This window comes from Brienomyrus brachyistius, chromosome 2 (genome assembly GCF_023856365.1).
Source record: "Brienomyrus brachyistius isolate T26 chromosome 2, BBRACH_0.4, whole genome shotgun sequence".
In the NCBI taxonomy this organism is placed as follows: Eukaryota; Metazoa; Chordata; class Actinopteri; order Osteoglossiformes; family Mormyridae; genus Brienomyrus; species Brienomyrus brachyistius.
The window spans coordinates 33562228-33584160 of NC_064534.1; the positions used below are offsets into that span (position 1 = coordinate 33562228).

A 21933-nucleotide genomic window follows, 5' to 3' on the forward strand; every position below is an offset into this window, starting at 1 on the left:
TGTGTGTTAATCCAAACTTTATTGTCACTGTTCCTGTGAAACTCAGACAGACTTGGTGGCCCTGGAACGCTTCTTCTTGACGACCACGGGCTTCTGGCTCTTCAGGATGGCACTCGCACGACGCAGGGCAGCCTGCGGGTCCCACAACACAGTCAATACCCGGTGCTTCCACCATAATGTAACAACCCCATTAAAGCCCAGGAAAATCTTAATACAGGAGTAAGAATAAGACACTGACGGAAAAGTAAGAGTCTAACTATGGTTGGACTAAGTAAAGATATTTAAAAAAATAATACAATTATAGAGAGAGAGAGAGAGGACACTACTGAATATAAAAAGTGACTATAGCAGAGAAGGAAACAATATCCACTTCATGAAGACATGGCCTAAAATTGTTGTCCTGCATGAAACGGTTGTGCTCCCAAGGACCTCCACGACCCCAGGTGATCCCACGCCACGTACCATGCGCAGGTCCCTCCTGTAGCGGTTCTTGCGGATGATGTGCCGCAGGCTGCTGAGGGTGGCGCGGGAGTTCTTGTTAATGGTGATTCTCTCGTAGGAAGAGACCGGTTTGCGCTGGCCTGAGGAACAAGGTTGCAGAGATGGTCTGTAGGAAAAGCTGCTCGATGCCGACTGCTTTGTTTTTGGTTCCCTCCTCCCCCACATGTGATTATGGATACAGGAATATGCAAAATATTCTATAATTAATTATTTTAAAACACACCAGTAAATGCTATCAATTTCCGTGGCTCAGTCAATGACAATACATCCATGTCTTAATACGCACGTAAGTTTTGCACAGATACATGAACTAAAAGCCTAAAATAACTGATAGCATAAAAATACAGAGAAAATGCAACTTTGCAGATGCAGACATGGATATTGTCTTCCCCTTTAATCAGACTCAGCAAAAGTGCAAACCCCATATACCCAAATGAAACCACAGCAGATCTGCAGCAGGACAAAATCTCAGTACCTGCACGTTTCTTGAGAACAACAACAACTCCCTTCCCATCGGCAGCAGGCTCCACTCCTACGGTCTTCCTGTGCACGAGTCCATTGAAACGGAAGGAGTTTCTTGCCTTCAGGTTGTTGGGTTCCTATGAAAGAGAAGGAAAATACAGTTTATGAATACAAGTAAAACTCTCCATTCATGATTTTTTTTTTTATTATTTTTTTTTTAAAAAAAAAAAAAGCTCAGGGTGACATTTAAGATTAAAGCTCTGAACATCAGGTACCCATCCATGAGATGGGAGACACGCCGTTAGGACTCGTGGTCTCCAGCAGGGGAATTTCGGTGACAGCATGCCTGTGACTTACCGTGCTGTAGGTCTGCCCATTCCTCTTGATGAGGAAACTGGAGCAGTTTCTGATCACCATCCACTGCAGCTGAGAAGACATTTCTGCACCCCTGAAACACAATGCGAAAGATCCACTAATTATTTCAAAGCACATAACTACCTTAAAACAAACCTGCATCTCTATTAGAATATTAAAACCTACTTCGGTCTACTTAAGCACTATAATGAATATGTTTTCGAGATTCAGCCATTACACTGCAACTTTTAGCTGACTTAAATTATTGCCAACACTTTGCGCTCACAAAAATTTTGAAATATGGATTCTCTTAAAGAAAACAGCTCGATAAAATGAAGCGGAGGCAAATACTGAATAACGATGCCCGGCTATGACAAGTTATTTGGAAAAGCCTCAATAAAACAAGCTACGGCTAATTATTTTAAAATCAAATTGCATTCATCGCTCCTTTATAAAAACAACCACCAACACTAGCGCAACAAACAACAAAAACAAGATAATATATTACAAACGATACGGTGGTTCGATAGTTATCAGACATACTATATGGAAGAGGCCTAGCAAACAGGCCTGAAACACATGTCACCACTCTCCTAACTTCATTTCACCATCTTAACAAAATATTTAAACTAACAAGATGATTAGCAATAACAAAATAGATAAAATAGGACATTTACACGGTAGATCAAACTTTATTCAACGTTTGCGAAATTAGTATTTTAAATAAATATGTACGGTACAAAACACGCCGTACTTCACCTTTCAGTGGTGGAAGAGAGAAAGAAGGAACGCGCCTGCTCCGCATCACCTTCTCTTGAGATCCCTCCGCGGTGCCAGGTTTGTTAGCTGCTCTTATGTCCTCATTTTTGTGAAACTATTTACACGTAGTTCCTTATGTAATAGTCAATTAAATAAATATACAGAAAACTATTGTTTTTTTAAAACCTTTAGTTTTTTTATCTCAATAAAGAAAAAAAAGTCACGTCGGATGAAGATCATTGAAAGAAAGTACGTTCTGCAGCTATGTGAATCGTCATTTCTTTGTGACCACGACGTCATCAAAATGCGTACTGCTTATTTCTCAAGTTTATTTTTAACCACCAGACATAATCGAAAACAATTGGTACATATTTTTAGTTTAAAGAAAAACTGGGGAAAGAGCTTATTTCTGATGGGGATACATAGTCAGTGAATATATTTGGTATAATCGGTTAATTGATTGTTTAGTAGACACATTTAAAATAATTCTACCCAGATGTTTTTTTCCTCTGCATTTTTACCCATATAATTAAAACTCAATTTTGATAATCTATATTTATAGCTGTAATATGTGATATGTAAAAGAGTTACAATCAGTGGTTTTAAGCAAAACATTAAGTTCAAGTTGCAATAAATTGAAACTCAAATTATAGTTCTAGAAATTCTGTTTTGAGTTAAAAAGGTAAATGACAAGCAGTCTCACTGTGTGCTTTTTAATTAGTAACGCCTTTGCATTAACATAAAACGACAAACGTGTTTAGTAAAAAAATAAATGCTTAAAAAGAAAACGTGTTAAAGATATTAGAGATATGTTAAACACGGTTTGTCACTGGACTTCTATGAAACCAATAAGTTTGCGATATTGTTACAGGACTAAGCAAGTATCCCAAGACTTTCTGTGAGTACCATATTTGATCAGCTATGTTATTTACTCTTCATATTATTATATTCATATTCATGTTATTTACTCTTCATGATTGATCATATCTTATTTTTAACACGGATTGCAAGAATCATAATCACCAGAAACCCAGATAATTTTTGGAATCAGTCAGTGTAACAAACGGCACCTTTTTAAGAGAACTTGTACATTGCCGCAGGCAAGATGTTCTTGCAAATGGAACATTAGCTACTGAGATAGTGTGTGTTAGCAATTTTACTGATTCGTGAGAATGTAAGAAATACTTTACCAGTTCGAGTCAAGAAGACTGTTACTAGGTAACAGGAAACAGGAAGTGTTTAAGAAACAGCTTCCGGATGGCCGATAGGGGGCAGAGGTGACCAGTGCTTAATTTTAAGATGGCGACACACATGGCAAGGTTCAGAACCTGGGGCCAAGTTAGAAGGTAATTTTATTATTTGGAAACGTAATGGGCGTAAAAATTCCTCAGGATTAATTTGTGTGTAGTCAAATCTGTCTGCCCTATTATCACATGCCGTTGAAATGGGATAGCGTAATTGTAAACATATTGCGTAACTATTTTTAATTTTTTGGCACGAAAAATACCCGAAATTTCAAGAATTATAACTAGATATCCCATTAGTAAATTCGTCGCATGCACTATGTATCAAAGTTGTACCCCGGGTAATGTAAAGCGCAATTCATACTATCATAGTCTGACACCTTGAGACTTAGATACTGAAATGAGCACCTATAGTCACGTGCATGTTTCTGACCAGTTTGGCAGTGGATTGGAGCTGCTGGTTTTAGAAGACTATGTATTTGGTACGTTCTTTTAAATTATATTGAATATGAGTGGTTTTGAATTCGTTTTTCCCGTGAAGGTTCGGAATCGCAGCCTACAGGCGGTACAGCAGTAGCACCGGATACCCTAATGTGTCCCTGTCTGCACCGCTGCCCGGAATTCCCAAGCCGGTGTTCGCGTCGGCAGACGGGCACGAAAAATATGAGACTAAAATCACTACATTGGAAAACGGCCTTAAAGTCGCATCGCAGAACAAGTTCGGTCAGTTCTGCACAGTAGGAAGTAAGTGGGAGTATGTCGGAAAGTTTCGCAGTTGTAATAAGCTACTTCGATGTAGCTGAATAATTCAATTTCAAAATAATCCATTGTATGTATTCTTCTATTCGGTCCTTATTTTTTCTGCTTGAATGCTTTCAGTTTTGATCAATTCAGGCTCTAGACATGAAGCAAAGTATCCAAGTGGAATTGCACACTTCCTGGAGAAACTTGCTTTTTCTGTAAGTATGTCAGTGGTAATTTGTGATTGTGCCATATGGTGCTGGAAGAATATTACAGGTCCTTTTATTGTCAAGCAGTCCAGTGATGCTGTGCCCTTTGCATAGTCTACAGCCCAGTATGGCAGCAAAGATGAAATTCTCCTCACTCTAGAAAAACATGGAGGAATCTGTGACTGTCAGGCATCCAGGTATTTCCTGCACTTCAGTCAAATTTGTTTCAGTCACACTGCGTCGGACAGCTTTGAGGGCGTTTTGGTCTTGCTTGCAGAGACACCACCATGTACGCGGTTTCTGCTGAAGTCAAGGGCCTGGACACGGTGGTCAGCCTGCTATCAGACGCTGTCCTGCAGCCCCGTCTCCTTGGTGAGTTCCACGTCACTGCAGCCACTGGCCCCTCTCCTCTGCTGTACTGTCCTGTGCGTGTCCTGATGTCCTGCGTTGGTGCTGCAGAGGAGGAGATCGAGATGACCCGGACGGCCGTGCGATTCGAGCTGGAAGATCTTAACATGAGGCCAGACCCTGAACCCTTGCTGACAGAGATGATCCATGCGGTGAGTCACTTCGGGCAGTCAGGGTCTTCACTGCTTCCAGTTACATCCTTGGCGAACTTGGTCTCGTCGGTTGTGGCCAATCCTAAATAACTTGGCCTATTTAATCAAGAGTTTACGGTTGTGGGTAACATTGTGGTTATCACTGTTCCTGCACACGTCTGAGGTCCAGGGTTCGAGTATCTGCCCCAGCTCACATGTGTGGTGTTCTCCCCTTGTCATAGTGGGGGTTTCTCTGGGTTTTCTGGTATAACCCCAGAGTCTAAAAATATGTTGAAGTGGAGTCGCCAAATAATCTGATGCTGTGAATGGTGCTTGCGTGTGGTGTGTGTGTGTGTGTGTGTGTGTGTGTGTGTGTGTGTGTGTGTGTGTGTGTGTGTGTGTGTGTGTGTGTGTGTGTGTGTGTGTGTGTGTGTGTGTGTGTTCACCACCTTTTGTGAGACAAGTGGATATTGAAAATGGATGGATGGATTTGACCCTTGTAAAGAGTAGTACCACACAATACAGATGAATAAATATCCTTTGTTGTCCTATAAGGATATTTGTCTTCACAGTCTGTTCCAATACAAACACAAGGACAATATTTTGGATGGCATAAAGAACCATTGCAACTCACTGGTCATGAAAAAATGTTCTTAAATTGGATTTTAACCCAAATTGTATTGTGCATAAATATTGGGGGGAAATGGTTACAGCATTTATGGATTAGCCTGGAACCAGACCAAAGCAATGTAGGGCCCTAAGGCGGGAAGGTGCCCCAGGGGGGATGGTGCTCCATCACAGGACATGCACACCCAGATATAAAAACCCAGTTTTGTCAGTACTACTGCCCTCTTGTGGTCGGCCCAGGCGGCATTTCGTGGGAACACTGTGGGCCTCCCACGCTTCTGTCCTGCCGAGAACCTGGAGAAGATCGACCGGGACCTGCTGACAACCTACCTGCGCAGCTACTACTGCCCGGAGCGCATGGTCCTGGCCGGCGTGGGCATCGAGCACGAGCAGCTGGTCGCCTGCGCCAGGAAGTACCTGCTGGGCATGACACCGGTGTGGGGAGCGGGCACACCAGAGAAAGTGGATCGCTCTGTGGCTCAGTACACGGGTGGCATCGTGAAGGTGGGTCAGCCTAAGCTGCACTCTGTACCACATTGTACCATAATGTTCTTGTACAGACCAACGGCTGCTCCTTACCTGCTAGTCTTTGGTTGCGCTTTTCAGACCGAGAAGGATATGTCGGACGTGAGCCTGGGCCCAACGCCCATCCCGGAGCTCACGCACATCATGATCGGCCTAGAGAGCTGCTCCTTCCTGGTGAGTGTGCATTTCTGGGTCCGGCCTGTGCACCAAACTCTCGTCCTTCTTCCTGAATTGAGGTCCCCCCTCCTTTTCTGACTCGTGCGGCAGGAGGACGACTTCATCCCCTTCGCGGTCCTCAACATGATGATGGGCGGTGGCGGCTCCTTCTCGGCCGGCGGTCCCGGAAAGGGCATGTTCACTCGCCTTTACCTCAACGTCCTCAACAGGTAGGCTGTCCTCCTCTTAGCCATGCAGACTTCCTCCTGTGCAGGACACTGGGGGCCATATCCAGGTGTTTTTTTTAAATTTGCCTTTTAAAATGTCTCTAATTTTAGTCTTATTTAAATTTATCGTTTTAAAGCACTTTGCCATGTGTCAGAATTATGCTGTATAAATAAACTAGCCTTTCCTACCCGAAAAACCCTTGAAAGTGATGTCACTTGTCCGCTAACAGTGGGTGGGGCGGGTTATTGGTCATAGAGTGGTCATTTGAGGGTGGGTGGATGGATGGATGGATGGATGGACATGAGTCTTGTAATCGAATCATGCTTTACAGACATCACTGGATGTACAACGCCACATCATACCATCACAGCTACGAGGACAGCGGCCTGCTTTGCATCCACGCCAGTGCAGACCCCAGACAGGTGGGATATGGGTGGGGCTGGAGATGATTAAAGAGATGATGGTTTAGAGTCGTGATTCAGGTCTAAGTGGCAAATAAGCTGAAGTAGACAGCCAACTTCTGTAATGGGCATTTGGAATTGCTTTCTATGTAAATCGTAATTATTATGATGTAACCTGTGCTTGTGTATATTTTATGTAGTTAACTTGGAAACATCTTTATACTGAAGTGCTTAATGCATTTGATTGTTAAAGCTTTATTATTATTGTTTATCATAGCTCTTCACTATTATGGTTTTCTCTCCTAAGGTACGAGAAATGGTGGAGATCATAACCCGGGAGTTCATTCAGATGTCCAGTGTGGCAGGCGAGGTAAGGCTGCTGACCCATACCTGACTGGACTATGAGAGGGGCGGGGCCTGACCCGTGGGTGGGGCCTGACCCATGGGCTTTCTGTGCCCAGATGGAGCTGGAGCGGGCAAAGACACAGCTGAAGTCCATGCTGATGATGAACCTGGAGTCGCGGCCTGTCATCTTCGAGGACGTGGGCCGGCAGGTGCTCGCCACAGGCCAGAGAAAGCTGCCGCATGAGCTCTGCCAGCTGATCAGTGAGTGAATGTCATGTGACCGAGCTCTGCTGTGCTCTCGGGTGTCCAGGAGTGCGGAGGGACATCTGTGGGTTTCTACGGGGAATCGACACCCTGAGGAAAAAGATTAGCGAGACAAGTCAACACCTTTACAATGTCTAAACGTTTTATTTAGTTGATTATCATACTCTACATAGCTGTAACAAGCAATGGCCTCTCTTTTTGAAGCAGAAATATCTGTGATCTTTGAGTCAGATGATCGCATTCCTTTAGCAAGCAAATACCCAGAATGTTTACAGGCAGTGTTTATCAGTAAACCTCTGTTCTGTTAGGGGAATGGGGCCACCTGCTGGTAAGCAGTAGTACAGTATATTTATTTAATGGTTATTACACACATGTCATTAAATTATATTCGTGGCCAAAGGTTTTGAGAATGACACAAGTATTGATTTGGCTTCAGTTTTTATGATGGCAGTTTGCATATACTCCACAATGTCATGAAGAGTGATCAGATGAATCACAATTATTCATAAGGCCGTCTGTTAACCATGAAAATGAACTTGGTCTCAAAAACCCCATTTCCACTGCATTTCAGCCCTGCCGCAAAAGGACCTGCTTACATCATTTCAGTGATTCTCTCGTTAACACAGGTGAAAGTGTTGATGAGGACAAGGCTGGAGATCACTCTGTCATGCTGACTGAGTTAGAATAGCAGACTGGATGCTTTAAAAGGAGGATGGTGCTTGAAATCATTGTCGTTCCTCTGCTAACCATGGTTACCTGCAAACAAACGCATGCAGCCATCATTGCTTTGAGAGAGGTTCAATTGTTGTGAAGAAGGCTTCAGGGACCCCAAGAAAGTCCAGCAAGCACCAGGACTGTCTCTTAAAGATGGTTTAGCTGCTGAATCGGGGCACCAAATGAATGCCTTTTCCAGCATGATGGAGCACCGTGCCATAAGGCAGGAGTGATAACCAAGCGACTCGAGGAACAAAACATCAACGTTTTGGGTGCATGGCCAGAAAACTCTCCAGACCTTAATCCCATTGTGAACTTGTGGTCAATCCTCAAGAAGCGGGTGGACAAACACAAACCCATAAATTCTCACGAACTCCAAGCATCAGTTATGCAAGAATGGGCTGCCATTAGTCAGGGTCTGGCCCAGTAGTTGATTGACAGCATGCCAGGGCCAATTGCAGAGGTCTTGAAAAGACGGGCCAACACTGCAAATATTGACTCTGCCTAAACTTAACGTAGTTGTCAATAAAAGCCTTTGACACTTATGAAATGCTTGCAATTATGCTTTAGTGTACCACAGAAACATCTGACAAGAAGATCTACAAACACTGAAGTAGTAAACAGTGAAAACCAGTGCTTATTTTCAAAACTTTTGGCTACGACTATATAATGACATTGTACAGATTCCCTCTCTCCCCCTATTTCTTTTTCTTTTTTTCCTCCCTCTTTCTTTCTAGTCCTGCTCCCCCTCTTTCCTCTCTCTCTCTCTGTCCCTGACACCGCTCTCCTTTCTCACCCGTGTGCAGGCAGCGTCACGGCTGCGGACATCAAAAGGGTGACCTCCCGGATGCTCCGGAGCAAGCCTGCTGTGGCCGCACTCGGGGACCTGTCAGAGCTGCCCTCGTATGAACACATCCAAGCCGCGCTTTCCAGCAAGGACGGACGACTGCCGCGTACTTACCGCCTCTTCCGATAATCACTGGGACTGATTGGGGGGAGGGGGGGTAGTGCACACACCATTCTTGGTCCTCTGGGGAAGAGATCGAGCGCAGGGTGACCACCTGGACTGGATCGCTTTGTGATGCTCAGGGGATGCAAACACAAGCTGCGTTACAGGGGACACCTTGTAAAGACTCCCCAGGCTGCAGGAATGACCCATAACACATAATGGTGCCATTTACAGACCCTTTGAGTTTGCATGTTGCTTGAATAGTGACTGTGACAAGGCTTGGGGTGGGTCTTTGTTGTGTAGGCTTTTTGTGGCTAAGAGTTGAAAGGATCTAATTAAATATTTTTTTAAGCTTTTGCACCAATGCAAAATTATGCATTGAACTGAAACAACAGAGATGGAAATATGAAGGGAAAAGATAAATCCAAAAATTGTCCCCTTGCCCCATCAAGAATAATCGGGGCACATTCTTGGATTTTTCTTGTCCTTTGGATTGGTTAACTGTAGGTCATACCCCCCTTCCGACCTCTCTTTGGTGGTTTGTAATTGGCTATTGCACGGTTTCTTTGCGTCAACTGCCCCGCCCCTCTCTCGCCTCATTGGAGGAGGAAGACTTACCTGAAAGATGCACATTACGATCACCCATTCAACAGCTGCGTCCTGATATCCGATTGTTAATTTCTACTGCCCCTTTTATTTATTTCTCGAGGCTTGAAGAATATTTTGTATGTTGGCATGTATGGGCCAGTTAGTGTGATACCGGAATCATCGGTTGTGGAAGAGGACGTGCTATAAAATCGTTTTGCTGTCAAAACCTCACTCACTATGTATCCATCTTTGTCCTTCACACTCAAGTTTAAAACGGACTTAAAGCACACTTGACTATGTCCGCACACATATGGTCTCATGTTACTTTTGCTCAGAACTATTTCTTTACCTGTGGTTTTGTCTTTAGGAAGTTGTCTGTATTAAAAATATATATTTTATGTTTTTTTGTTTTTTTATTTGCTGCCTTCTGAAATGTTTCTGAGGGCGGAGTTTAATCTTGGTTTCTGCAGTTCCTAACAAATGAGGGCCCCTCATTCAGTGGCTTGCATCTTTATGAGACACAACTAAGATTATGACTTCTAGTGGATTAAGTTTATATTTCTAAGCGCTCTGTGTGCAGTGTGGATGTCCAGCTCACAAAGACCCATTAAATGTAGTCTTGCACCATGGAAATTTTGGTGCAAAGAGATAGACGACCAAGTTATTTGAACCTCGTGTTTGTTGGTGTCATTTGGGGCTGTTATTCTTACATAAACACTTTACTCATCAGGTGCTGGTTGGGAGATGAGTCGGTACCAATGCAGAAGTGAGTAGTTAACCTCAGATGAACTTAACAAGGTTAAAACATTGTAGGGGCCATTTACGATACATGATGGTTACCTGCATTTTAATGTTATATCCCTTCCTTTATATCAGCTAATTGCTGTTCTGTGAGTAATACATTTTTAACAACATACCCCCGAAATATGTTGTTGTTGTTGCGTGCATCCAATACTTGAAATTTCTGTTGTAGGACAGGAAGGTGCATGGGAGAATGGTCACCCCTGTGTAAATGGATCAATTGCAAATTGGAAACCAAAACAATATGAAGTAGGATTTACTTAAGCCCTGGGATTAGCCAGCAGTCTCTGATAAAATGACCACGGAGTGCAATATGAACCTTATTCCTGATAGCGAAAGGCCAAGGGCTTCCACAGCTCCTCACTCTACCCGGTTTATTAATGGACCATCTTTTGCGGTGACAATAGCCTTCTTTGGATCTGCAGAGGAACGGTTCTGATCCTTCTTGTGAACAAGCCGAGGAAGAGCTCATAAAATTCACAAATAGATCTGTAAGAGGCTGCATTTCTAGATAAGGTTGGATAACAAAATATGACCATGTTGCCCTTCTCATCAGTACCTGGCTCCCTCTTCTCTCTATCCTCTCCAAATACAGCTCTCTGACAAACTGGCCAGCTCCCGGCATGAAAGCTGGGTAAAGCAAGGGGGGCAAATATGAATTCAGTGAGTTCTGGTTTCATTCTGTGGTATTTTAGAAACATTACTTGGAATCGTATATTTGATCCATGACCTATGCTAATGTGCTAAAGTAAAGCGGCGTATCGAGGTACATCTCGTTCGTGAAATGGTCACTTGTTTTGCCGGAGTACATGGAAATTCATATTTTATCTTTGACAGTGAGAGAATCTGCTGCTGTATGGCTATTGGCTAGTTACTATGTCATGGTATCGCTCAGCACTGTGACTGAAGTCAGTGAAGCTATAGAAGAAAAGTATTGCATCACACATACACTGTTCCAATGATCTGATATATCTTATACGCAGGGTTGAGTTTAATGGGGTGGGGGGCCCTGAGCTAAAGTCATTATTGGGGCCCTTCCTACAGTATAAAATGCTGCTGTAACAAATAGAAAAGAAAAATTGAGCCCCCCTCCAACTGCCTTCAGGCCTGGTTGACCCAGCCTTGCTTATATGGTAGAGCAGTGATTCTTAACCCATCGTTCACCAGCCAAGTTCTGAATGGGCTGTGAGGCAGAGTTGGAAGTATAAGCATTTTAGAACTAGCAAGCTCCTATGCTGATCCACAATCAGATTTCCCAGCCCCCGTCCTAGAATTAACCTACATAAACAGGTCTTGGGTCTGCAAATGCTTAACGCAAAACTGGTGAACACTCAACCAATCCAAGAAGTCAAACCACAGATGCCTAATTAAAAATTCATTTGCACATCCAATCAGATTTGTGCGATGGCCATTGATTTGCGTAAAATTCGGAGTGAACAGCATGCTTCATTGCGTTAATTTAAACCTACACTTGGGAGGCGACTGAGTTGCCATGGCAAAAAATGGTTGGCAACCACTGAGGTATAGCGCTCCATGATTGTGGCAAGAAACATTACATAATGATGTCCCAGTGTTTCCTGGACATACGCCCACACAGGAGTGCACATGCCTTTCCTTTATGCGGGTTTGACAATCCAAGGGTACCAGATGAGTCCCTTATCTGTGAGCATAACCTTCATGGATTCCAATGACAGATATTCCCAGCAGAAACTATCCAGATGTCCATATTTAGACTTACTTTCTGGGACACAACAGAGCAGGCCTTGAAAAACCTTCTGCCCCAGAATGTTCCAGGTGTCAACATCGACCCGCACTGACCTGTCAGGAATGTGCTGGTGCAGCTCGTAAGATCTAAGCAGGACTCTTGGGTCTTGAGCACTGCCACCCAAGAAATTTCTGCACACCAACAGAGGGGACAGCAACAGCAGCACGCTTTGGAAATGAGGACTCTGTCCTTCAGAAGTTACACCATACACACTCGGTTAATTTATTTTCAAATTTTTTAACAAACTTGTTTATAAATCATCATAAAAAAATCCAATAATGTTCTGTTAAGAATAATCAAGGCATCGGACTTGGTCTGTCTATTATGGTTCATTTTAAGCATCAACTCCTCCCTACATTCCCTTGATCTGTCCCATCACTTTTCATTTCTTACTGTTCTGTCTCTGCGGTTGCTTCTCCTCAAGAAAAGCTGCCACCGAGTCTCACTTTCTCTCCTGGCTGGCATCGTGCTGAGCAAGCATCTCCATCGATTTCCCGCTAATCCTTCTACGCTCCCTTCCCTTCCCCAACCCCGTTGTTCACGCGAGGTCTCTTTGCCTCTTCAATGCCCTGTGCTTCAGCTTTGATCGATGTGCATCGACAAAAGTCGCTTTAATACTGGTCTGCTGGGCTACTCTTCAAATTCAAATTCCCCAGGCCTTGTTCATCTGAGACTGAGATATAGTCCTTCATCTTTGAAATGGAGCACACATTATCTCTCCTTCTTAAGCTTAAATCTAAATGTACGTGTACAGGATATTTCTCTTTGCTAGAAACAAGAATTTTGTTGACTTTGCTAATTATTAGTGCTGCATTAACATCTGGTTGAAAATCCATTATTACTTTACATAGTACACAGAAAAAGAAGTATATCCTACAAAACCAAGGATTTCATCAGAAGTCTGAGTTTGGCAGCAGCATCCAGAGCAAAAACATGACCATGATTATCCTGTTCAGCCTTAATAACTGCGATAAGGTGAGATAAAATTTCACTGATCCCCAAGCGGAGATTTTCTTGTCCAGTAAAATTTGTGATGGTAAATAGTAATAAACTGTACAGTGAATTGCAGTTGGTATAAGTGAGATAGAAACATGAAAGATACATAATTTAATGTTGGTGGAACAATATATTGATGAATCAAAGAGAGTTGGGTTAGTGTCCTCTGAGCTGGGTGGGGAGACTGTAAACGCTGTACAAACAAATGGCAGCATTGTTCATATCAGTTGTTCATGTTTATCCATGGGTAGGCCTCTTTGAGGCTTCCTTCTTGCTGAGACAGCATCTTTTTGGGACCGCTTTCCCCTGGAAGGCCTCTTTTTGAGGCTGCCTTCTTGCTGAGAGCACATCTTTTTGGGACCGCTTTCCCCCTGGAAGGCCTCTTTTTGAGGCTGCCTTCTTGCTGAGAGCGCATCTTTATGGGACCGCTTTCCCCCTGGAAGGCCTCTTTTTGAGGCTGCCTTCTTGCTGAGAGCGCATCTTTATGGGACCGCTTTCCCCCTGGAAGGCCTCTTTTTGAGGCTGCCTTCTTGCTGAGACAGCATCTTTTTGAGACCGCTTTCCCCCTGGAAGGCCTCTTTTTGAGGCTGCCTTCTTGCTGAGAGCGCATCTTTATGGGACCGCTTTCCCCCTGGAAGGCCTCTTTTTGAGGCTGCCTTCTTGCTGAGACAGCATCTTTATGGGACTGCTTTCCCCCTGGAAGGCCTCTTTTTGAGGCTTCCTTCTTGCTGAGAGCGCATCTTTATGGGACCGCTTTCCCCCTGGAAGGCCTCTCTTTGAGGCTGCCTTCTTGCTGAGAGCGCATCTTTATGGGACCGCTTTCCCCCTGGAAGGCCTCTTTTTGAGGCTGCCTTCTTGCTGAGAGCGCATCTTTATGGGACCGCTTTCCCCCTGGAAGGCCTCTTTTTGAGGCTGCCTTCTTGCTGAGAGCGCATCTTTATGGGACCGCTTTCCCCCTGGAAGGCCTCTTTTTGAGGCTGCCTTCTTGCTGAGAGCGCATCTTTTTGGGACCGCTTTCCCCCTGGAAGGCCTCTTTTTGAGGCTGCCTTCTTGCTGAGAGCGCATCTTTTTGGGACTGCTTTCCCCCTGGAAGGCCTCTTTTTGAGGCTGCCTTCTTGCTGAGAGCGCATCTTTTTGGGACCGCTTTCCCCCTGGAAGGCCTCTTTTTGAGGCTGCCTTCTTGCTGAGACAGCATCTTTATGGGACCGCTTTCCCCCTGGAAGGCCTCTTTTTGAGGCTGCCTTCTTGCTGAGAGCGCATCTTTTTGGGACCGCTTTCCCCCTGGAAGGCCTCTTTTTGAGGCTGCCTTCTTGCTGAGACAGCATCTTTATGGGACCGCTTTCCCCCTGGAAGGCCTCTTTTTGAGGCTGCCTTCTTGCTGAGAGCGCATCTTTATGGGACCGCTTTCCCCCTGGAAGGCCTCTTTTTGAGGCTGCCTTCTTGCTGAGAGCGCATCTTTATGGGACCGCTTTCCCCCTGGAAGGCCTCTTTTTGAGGCTGCCTTCTTGCTGAGACAGCATCTTTATGGGACTGCTTTCCCCCTGGAAGGCCTCTTTTTGAGGCTTCCTTCTTGCTGAGAGCGCATCTTTATGGGACCGCTTTCCCCCTGGAAGGCCTCTCTTTGAGGCTGCCTTCTTGCTGAGAGCGCATCTTTATGGGACCGCTTTCCCCCTGGAAGGCCTCTTTTTGAGGCTGCCTTCTTGCTGAGAGCGCATCTTTATGGGACCGCTTTCCCCCTGGAAGGCCTCTTTTTGAGGCTGCCTTCTTGCTGAGAGCGCATCTTTATGGGACCGCTTTCCCCCTGGAAGGCCTCTTTTTGAGGCTGCCTTCTTGCTGAGACAGCATCTTTATGGGACCGCTTTCCCCCTGGAAGGCCTCTCTTTGAGGCTGCCTTCTTGCTGAGACAGCATCTTTATGGGACCGCTTTCCCCCTGGAAGGCCTCTCTTTGAGGCTGCCTTCTTGCTGAGACAGCATCTTTATGGGACCGCTTTCCCCCTGGAAGGCCTCTCTTTGAGGCTGCCTTCTTGCTGAGAGCGCATCTTTATGGGACCGCTTTCCCCCTGGAAGGCCTCTTTTTGAGGCTGCCTTCTTGCTGAGAGCGCATCTTTATGGGACCGCTTTCCCCCTGGAAGGCCTCTTTTTGAGGCTGCCTTCTTGCTGAGACAGCATCTTTATGGGACCGCTTTCCCCCTGGAAGGCCTCTTTTTGAGGCTGCCTTCTTGCTGAGAGCGCATCTTTATGGGACCGCTTTCCCCCTGGAAGGCCTCTTTTTGAGGCTGCCTTCTTGCTGAGAGCGCATCTTTATGGGACCGCTTTCCCCCTGGAAGGCCTCTCTTTGAGGCTGCCTTCTTGCTGAGACAGCATCTTTATGGGACCGCTTTCCCCCTGGAAGGCCTCTTTTTGAGGCTGCCTTCTTGCTGAGACAGCATCTTTTTGAGACCGCTTTCCCCCTGGAAGGCCTCTTTTTGAGGCTGCCTTCTTGCTGAGAGCGCATCTTTATGGGACCGCTTTCCCCCTGGAAGGCCTCTTTTTGAGGCTGCCTTCTTGCTGAGACAGCATCTTTTTGAGACCGCTTTCCCCCTGGAAGGCCTCTTTTTGAGGCTTCCTTCTTGCTGAGACAGCATCTTTATGGGACCGCTTTCCCCCTGGTAGGCCTCTTTGAGGCTTCCTTCTTGCTGAGAGCGCATCTTTATGGGACCGCTTTCCCCCTGGAAGGCCTCTCTTTGAGGCTGCCTTCTTGCTGAGACAGCATCTTTATGGGACCGCTTTCCCCCTGGAAGGCCTCTCTTTGAGGCTGCCTTCTTGCTGAGAGCGCATCTTTATGGGACCGCTTTCCCCCTGGAAGGCCTCTTTTTGAGGCTGCCTTCTTGCTGAGAGCGCATCTTTTTGAGACTTTCACTACACCAGGTACCGTACTTTTCATGCTAAAAAATTGGTACTTCCCTTTTTCCCTTAATTTCAAGTGCAGTACCAGTACCAGCTAGGGTACTTTCTTGGTATATCAGTACTTTGCGGCACAACTTGCAGACGTGTTCATTGTCAATTTGCCTGCTTGTGAAACACGAAATACAATCACCATCTTGACAGAGTTAACAGAAAAACAGAAAGAAAATTTAGAAATAATAATAATAATGGATGAGTGGACAAATGTTGAAACCAAAGCTTTAGTTGTAATCTGGTTGGAAGGAGAGATCGAACAAGATCTAGGTGGCATGGCAAGAAGTAACAAGGCATTCATGAGGTCTGCTAATATTGAAAAATTTTCTAAATCACGATGTGATTTTGTTGCAATAAATATTGGGATATTTATGAAAAAAAGGACTTCAAAATAAACAAATATCTCACAAACCCATCTATAAGCGATTTAAACAGCAAGGATGAAACGATAACGTTTGGCACAGAGAATTTTTTATCATATACTAGATAATCTTGGAAAGGAACCATTATTGAATCTGCAGAGCTTGGTAAGTTTTGGTGCCTGTGACAGAGTACAAATAATTTGGCAAAACTTAAACCCTCAGCACTATAATATCTGTACAATATGAAGGTATGAAATACATTGATCTCAGCCTAACTGACTGTTGCGGTCCTTGCAATATGAGAACTGCACATGCATAACCTGCAATGTCAATATTAATATCACATATCACCCAACCCTTTAATATACTACAGCCAGTACAAAACGCCCTGCCTCAACTTGTGATGATGTCATTCTGCACCAGTACTGGCTTTCCATGCCAGTTGATAACAAGCGCAATAAGTAGCACCAGGTGCAGTGGAAAAGCTCCCTAATGAGCCGTGACCATGGTTCACCACAGAAAATCCGCCGCTGGCTGTTCCTGTACCTGTAGATGGACCCCAGTTCCTTACTTTTTCCACTACAGCGCTGATCCAAGCAGCTTGCACGAGAACTTCAATTTGAATCTTTAGTTTATCTCGTGCTGCAACTTTTGGCCCTTTTCCGCTGAGGCCTGAGGCTGAAATTTGCTCTTGCCTTGTGCTAGAAACAGGCTGTCTAGCATTTTCTTCAAAAATCTGTTTACAGTTAGAATGTATATTCAGAGACTGTGAATGGTGAATGAAGTGGTGGTCATTAAACATCATTCAAAACATCACTGTACACACCAGAAACATAGTATGTCACCATGAAACCCATCCAAAATTAATTAGAAAATATGTTTACGCGTTTGTCATTTGCATAAAAAATAATGCTATATATTTTTGCACTTGTGCTGAACATCTAAAATGCATTGCTTTAAAGAGATCTATATTTCTGTTTCCACTGAAATGTTCAGTGTATGTAGTAGAGACTGCCCTTCTGGTTGTGGTAGTTACAGTGCACTACCACAAGAGGGTGCAACAGGATTATCGAATTCCAGCATGCAGAAGGATCTTTTTGTACTCATGAGCAAAACATGGTTTTATTCAAACTTAGTAGCAAACTTAAAGTTTTAGAAGAAAAATGTACTCTTCTTAGTCAGCTGGAACTCAAAATTTTGTGAGATTCTACCTTTTTATAATACAGTTAGAAGTTGGTTCACTGTTTTTGATGTCAGTTATGGGAGGTTTGTCAGCATTTTTTCACGTTACTGTCCTGTAAACAACTTGTATTGTTCTGTTCCTTTGAAGACCATCGTTCTGAATCCAATGTGGATCTCAAAGTGGGGGTGGGGGGGGGGGGGGGATTGAGTGGTCGTTGATGGTTGTGTGTCAGGACTCTGTCTCAATACACCTGGACACAGTTTGTTGAAACAGCTGCTTTCTTAATCGTCCGCTCAGTTGCGTGAACAGTGGCTTAATTTGCTGCTAGTCAAAACATTGTTTTGATTTCTTTTTAACCTTTAAGCTAGCTGCAAAAAACATGGAGAAGTTTTGGGCGTGTTGTGTTTTTTCTATACACAAAGCGGCAGTTTACGTAGTGAAGGGAACTCCTGGCCTGCAATGAAATGCTGTGTCAGGAATCAATGCTGCACACAGCTGGCATAGGTGTTTACTGACAACCAACAGGCTGAGGTGTGTGAAAGCTCCATAACATTTCAAGTCACGCCCACAGTATTTGCATTTAATAACCATCGCATTTGCATTGCAGGCAGCTGCTTAGCTGGTACTCTCAGGTCAGGTCAGGTCAGGTTGGGGAGCATGCGCTGAAGCAGTGTGTTGTGGCACCCACCACATGATGAAATTCTTTGGGATCCAGCTCGCGACCCCCCCTGGGCAGACACACGTTCCAGTCCCATACTCCAGAAATTGGCATCCGTCTGCCGCAGCCAGGTGTTACGTGGGGGTCCCCTCGCCCTGGTGCAACCGAGTCCTGATCAGCATTAATTTCGTCAACAAAAATTTTGACGAAAAGCATTCATTGACGACCTTCTTTCATAACTAAATTGTAATGACAATGTAAATGACGCATATTATGGTGAAATCTCTGTTCGTTATGCTCTGACGAATAAAGACGAGATGAGATTGCTGGCTCTGTTTTGACAGATAACCTAGATCACAGTAGCCATCTCAAAGCAGTGGTTGTTATCCAAACCCGTCATTTACATACGCATAAATCTGCAAGTGCACGTACCAGTTCTCAGTTTCCATGCATCTTTCTCATTGGATGATTTGTTTTTGCAGCTTGGTGCATGTCTGCGCAAATGCCAGTTTCCAGTAGAACCCTAACTTCACACTACACCAGGGGTGGTCAACATTATCCGCAAAGGGCCGGTGTGTGTGCAGGTTTTTGGGGTAACCTTTAGGTCTGCTGTTCACACCCAGGTGTGAGAACTCTTCAGCCAATCAGTCCTCTAATTAGTAATCTAATTAGGGAGCCGCAGCGAAAACCTGCATACACACTGACCCTTTCTGGGTAAGACTGGCCACCCCTGTACTACACGGTTTTATCCCCGATTTTCCGTTTTTGGAAATTGCCGGTAAAACCCACAGATCTATGATACATCTGTCTGCGATCAGCGGCGACCTGACGGAGTCAACGATCCGTTGCAGATGTATACAGACAATAAATGCGACCTGTGAAGGGAATATGATTGTATTGAACTTTAGGCATTCATGTTTATATATGAAAGAAGTGTGGTAAGTCAGTAACACATTCCCAGCCTAGGTGACTAAGCATCATAGAGTATGCTTATGTATAAGGTCAAGGGATTTTATACATCCAGGAGAAATATCATTCAGCAACATCCATTTCATCCATTTTCATCATTAACTTGTCTGAGAAAATTATGACCAAAAAATTGACTAAAATTGACTAACCTGAATTCCACGGACAAAATCTTAACCAAAACAAAAACGAAAGATTAAAATGTGACTTGAGTCTGACTATAATTTTCAGTAAGTGACTAAGACTAAAACTAAATTTAAAATTCTTGCCATAATTAACACTGGTCCTCAGCGATGAGGATGCTGTGAGCTGGATCACTCTCAGGGAATCGCGCCACATGGCCATAGTGCCGTAACTGAGGCTCCCTCACAATGCAGGTAATGTGCCTCATTCCGGACTCCTCTAGCAAAGTCAAACCAGCGGTACCCAAGGATTCTCCTAAGAGACGCAGTACCGAAGGAGTCCAGTCTTCGTCCCAGCTCACTGGATAGCGTCCGTGTCTCACAGCCATACAGCAAGACAGGGAACATCAGGACTCTAAAGACTTGGAACTTCATCCTCTTGCAAAGATTCCAGCGACCTCATGCTCCCCCAAGCTCTCCGAATTTCTGCTAGCCCTCACCAAAAGTAATTTGTAGGATTTAACCATTTATCTACCTGGACATTTTACTGGTGCAATAGCAGCAGCTGCAACATTAATTACAAATTCATGTCCCGGTCCACTATATTACCCACAATGCCACAAGCAGATGAGGTCTTTCTTATGCGGCCCACAGTTACTGCATATAGTCACCCTACGATCTTAGAGTTCCCACCTACTGATGTGTGTCTTATGCTGTATTCCATTTACCTTGGTGGTCGGAAGTCGGAGCTGAGAATGACATCACACCTGAATTAACCACATTCAGGTACAACAAGTCAGAAAGCCATTTAGCAATACCAGGAACTTTTTTCAAAAAGCAGGATTTCTTGCTTAGCCGGATAACTTGTCAGATTTAATTTATCCCAGTTTAAATGGCCTGTATCTTCGTTCACTTACCTTTAGCCCAGAATACCTTAAATCCGACAATGTGCCACAAATAAGACATAATCTATAACTACAACTTTCTCTTCTGCTGATGAAGGGTGCAGCCATGTTGAATTCTGAGCTCGGGGTTCCAGAGGTTCCTCCAACTTTCCGAGGCGGAACTCTGACTAGGGGCATTCCAGTTGAAATTTCAGGAATTCCGACTTTCAAGTTCAAATGAAACACAGCATTAATGTGAAGTCTGGGTTATAAAAGGGTCTGAGAATCAGACCCAAAAGCAAGACCAGTAATACACTCTACTAACAAGCATGGAAACATTATTATTTTTAAAGAACACAGTAATGTGACTTAATGATTCATGATTGTTTATATTAAACAGGATTGTAATAGATTGTCCCTGGAATTCACCCAAATGTACTGAACCTTAACAATGTTTAGAAACCTCTTTCTCTGCGAAACCATCGGAAATCAGTGTACCATGAAATGCTGGTCATACCACATGAAATAAATATTTAACTCCCTTAATAACACAGAGATGACTGCAGATCACTATGAAATGAATTCACTCGAAGCTCTCATCTATAATACATTATAGACACCTTCATAATGAATTACAAAGCATCTGTAATGCATTATTATGGTCAGTATAAGAATTAATAAAGCATTATAGCATGTTCTATTGACAGTTATAAGGCATTGTAGCCCCAATGAAGCTGTCAGACATAATGCATTACAGACACCCTCATAATGCCTAATACAAAGCATGGATAATGCATTATAGTGGTAGGGTCAGAAATTAAAGATGCTTTGTAATGCATTATTGATGAGAAATTTAAGTAAAGGGTTCGCTGAAGTGGTGCCCCCACCCTTGTATGATGATTTATTTAAACTTGACCTCTGAAATTGGGTGACCACCTGATCTATGTCGGGGGGGTGGGAGGGGAGACTATGACCTACTTCAGGTTTTACTAACTATTTTAACTGTGCTTGACTAAATTTATTGGTTCATCTTGTACTTTGGCTGGTTTGTTTCCTTGATTGAAAGATTCATCCAGCTGTTTCACATGTAGCATCATTGTGCAAAGCAGAGGGTTGCTGATACCAAGGAAAGTTCTTTAACGTGATTAAATGGACAATGCGGGTATCGATCCCGCTACCTCTCACATGCGAAGCGAGCGCTCTACCATTTCAGCTAATTCCTCATGTTTAGATAAGACTCACATGTAATTCTTTGAGTCACTGGTTAATGACTCTTCAAAACAACTTCTAAACAGTTGTGAGAGAGCTGGCTCTTTATTACTTTTATATTTAAAAACCATCAACTAATTACTTATGACCATTACAGATACATAAACGAAAGTGAATGTGTTACCACAACTACACCATTCCAAGTCCCCATTAGGATCTATTATGTTATGATAGTGTTTCTGGAAATGGCTACTGCATTATTTTGAATACATGGTGGTATTTTTTCTTGGGGGTTTTCCTTTAGGGTAGTATGGCTGTGCAAAGCTGAGGGTTGCTGATACCAAGGGAAGTTGTTTGTCGTGGCTGTGGTGGAGAACACCTCCTTGATGGTATGTGAAGTTTGGTATTTCTGGTGAGTTTCCTTGGTCCAACAGCTAAAACAC

At 44.0% G+C, this 21933-nt stretch overlaps 2 protein-coding genes across 2 annotated transcripts; one reads left to right on the plus strand and one right to left on the minus strand.

Annotated features, from left to right (window-relative positions):
• rpl28 (ribosomal protein L28) lies at positions 1–2139 on the minus strand. Its single transcript, XM_048994867.1, has 5 exons — positions 2077–2139; positions 1321–1411; positions 977–1100; positions 463–581; positions 1–132 (listed from the first exon to the last, which is right to left on the minus strand). The coding sequence occupies exons 2-5, from the start codon at positions 1399–1401 to the stop codon at positions 43–45; spliced, it is 414 nt and encodes a 137-aa protein (XP_048850824.1). The 5' UTR covers positions 1402–1411; positions 2077–2139; the 3' UTR covers positions 1–42.
• Positions 2140–3304: 1165 nt separating this feature from the next.
• Positions 3305–10266, plus strand: pmpca (peptidase, mitochondrial processing subunit alpha). The gene is made up of 13 exons (XM_048994846.1): positions 3305–3422; positions 3862–4064; positions 4200–4279; positions 4385–4467; positions 4548–4642; positions 4730–4830; positions 5677–5940; positions 6043–6135; positions 6229–6347; positions 6677–6767; positions 7054–7116; positions 7208–7352; positions 8876–10266. Exons 1-13 carry the CDS (start codon positions 3376–3378, stop codon positions 9043–9045), a joined length of 1554 nt encoding a protein of 517 aa, XP_048850803.1. The 5' UTR covers positions 3305–3375; the 3' UTR covers positions 9046–10266.
• The last annotated feature ends 11667 nt before the right edge of the window (positions 10267–21933 follow it).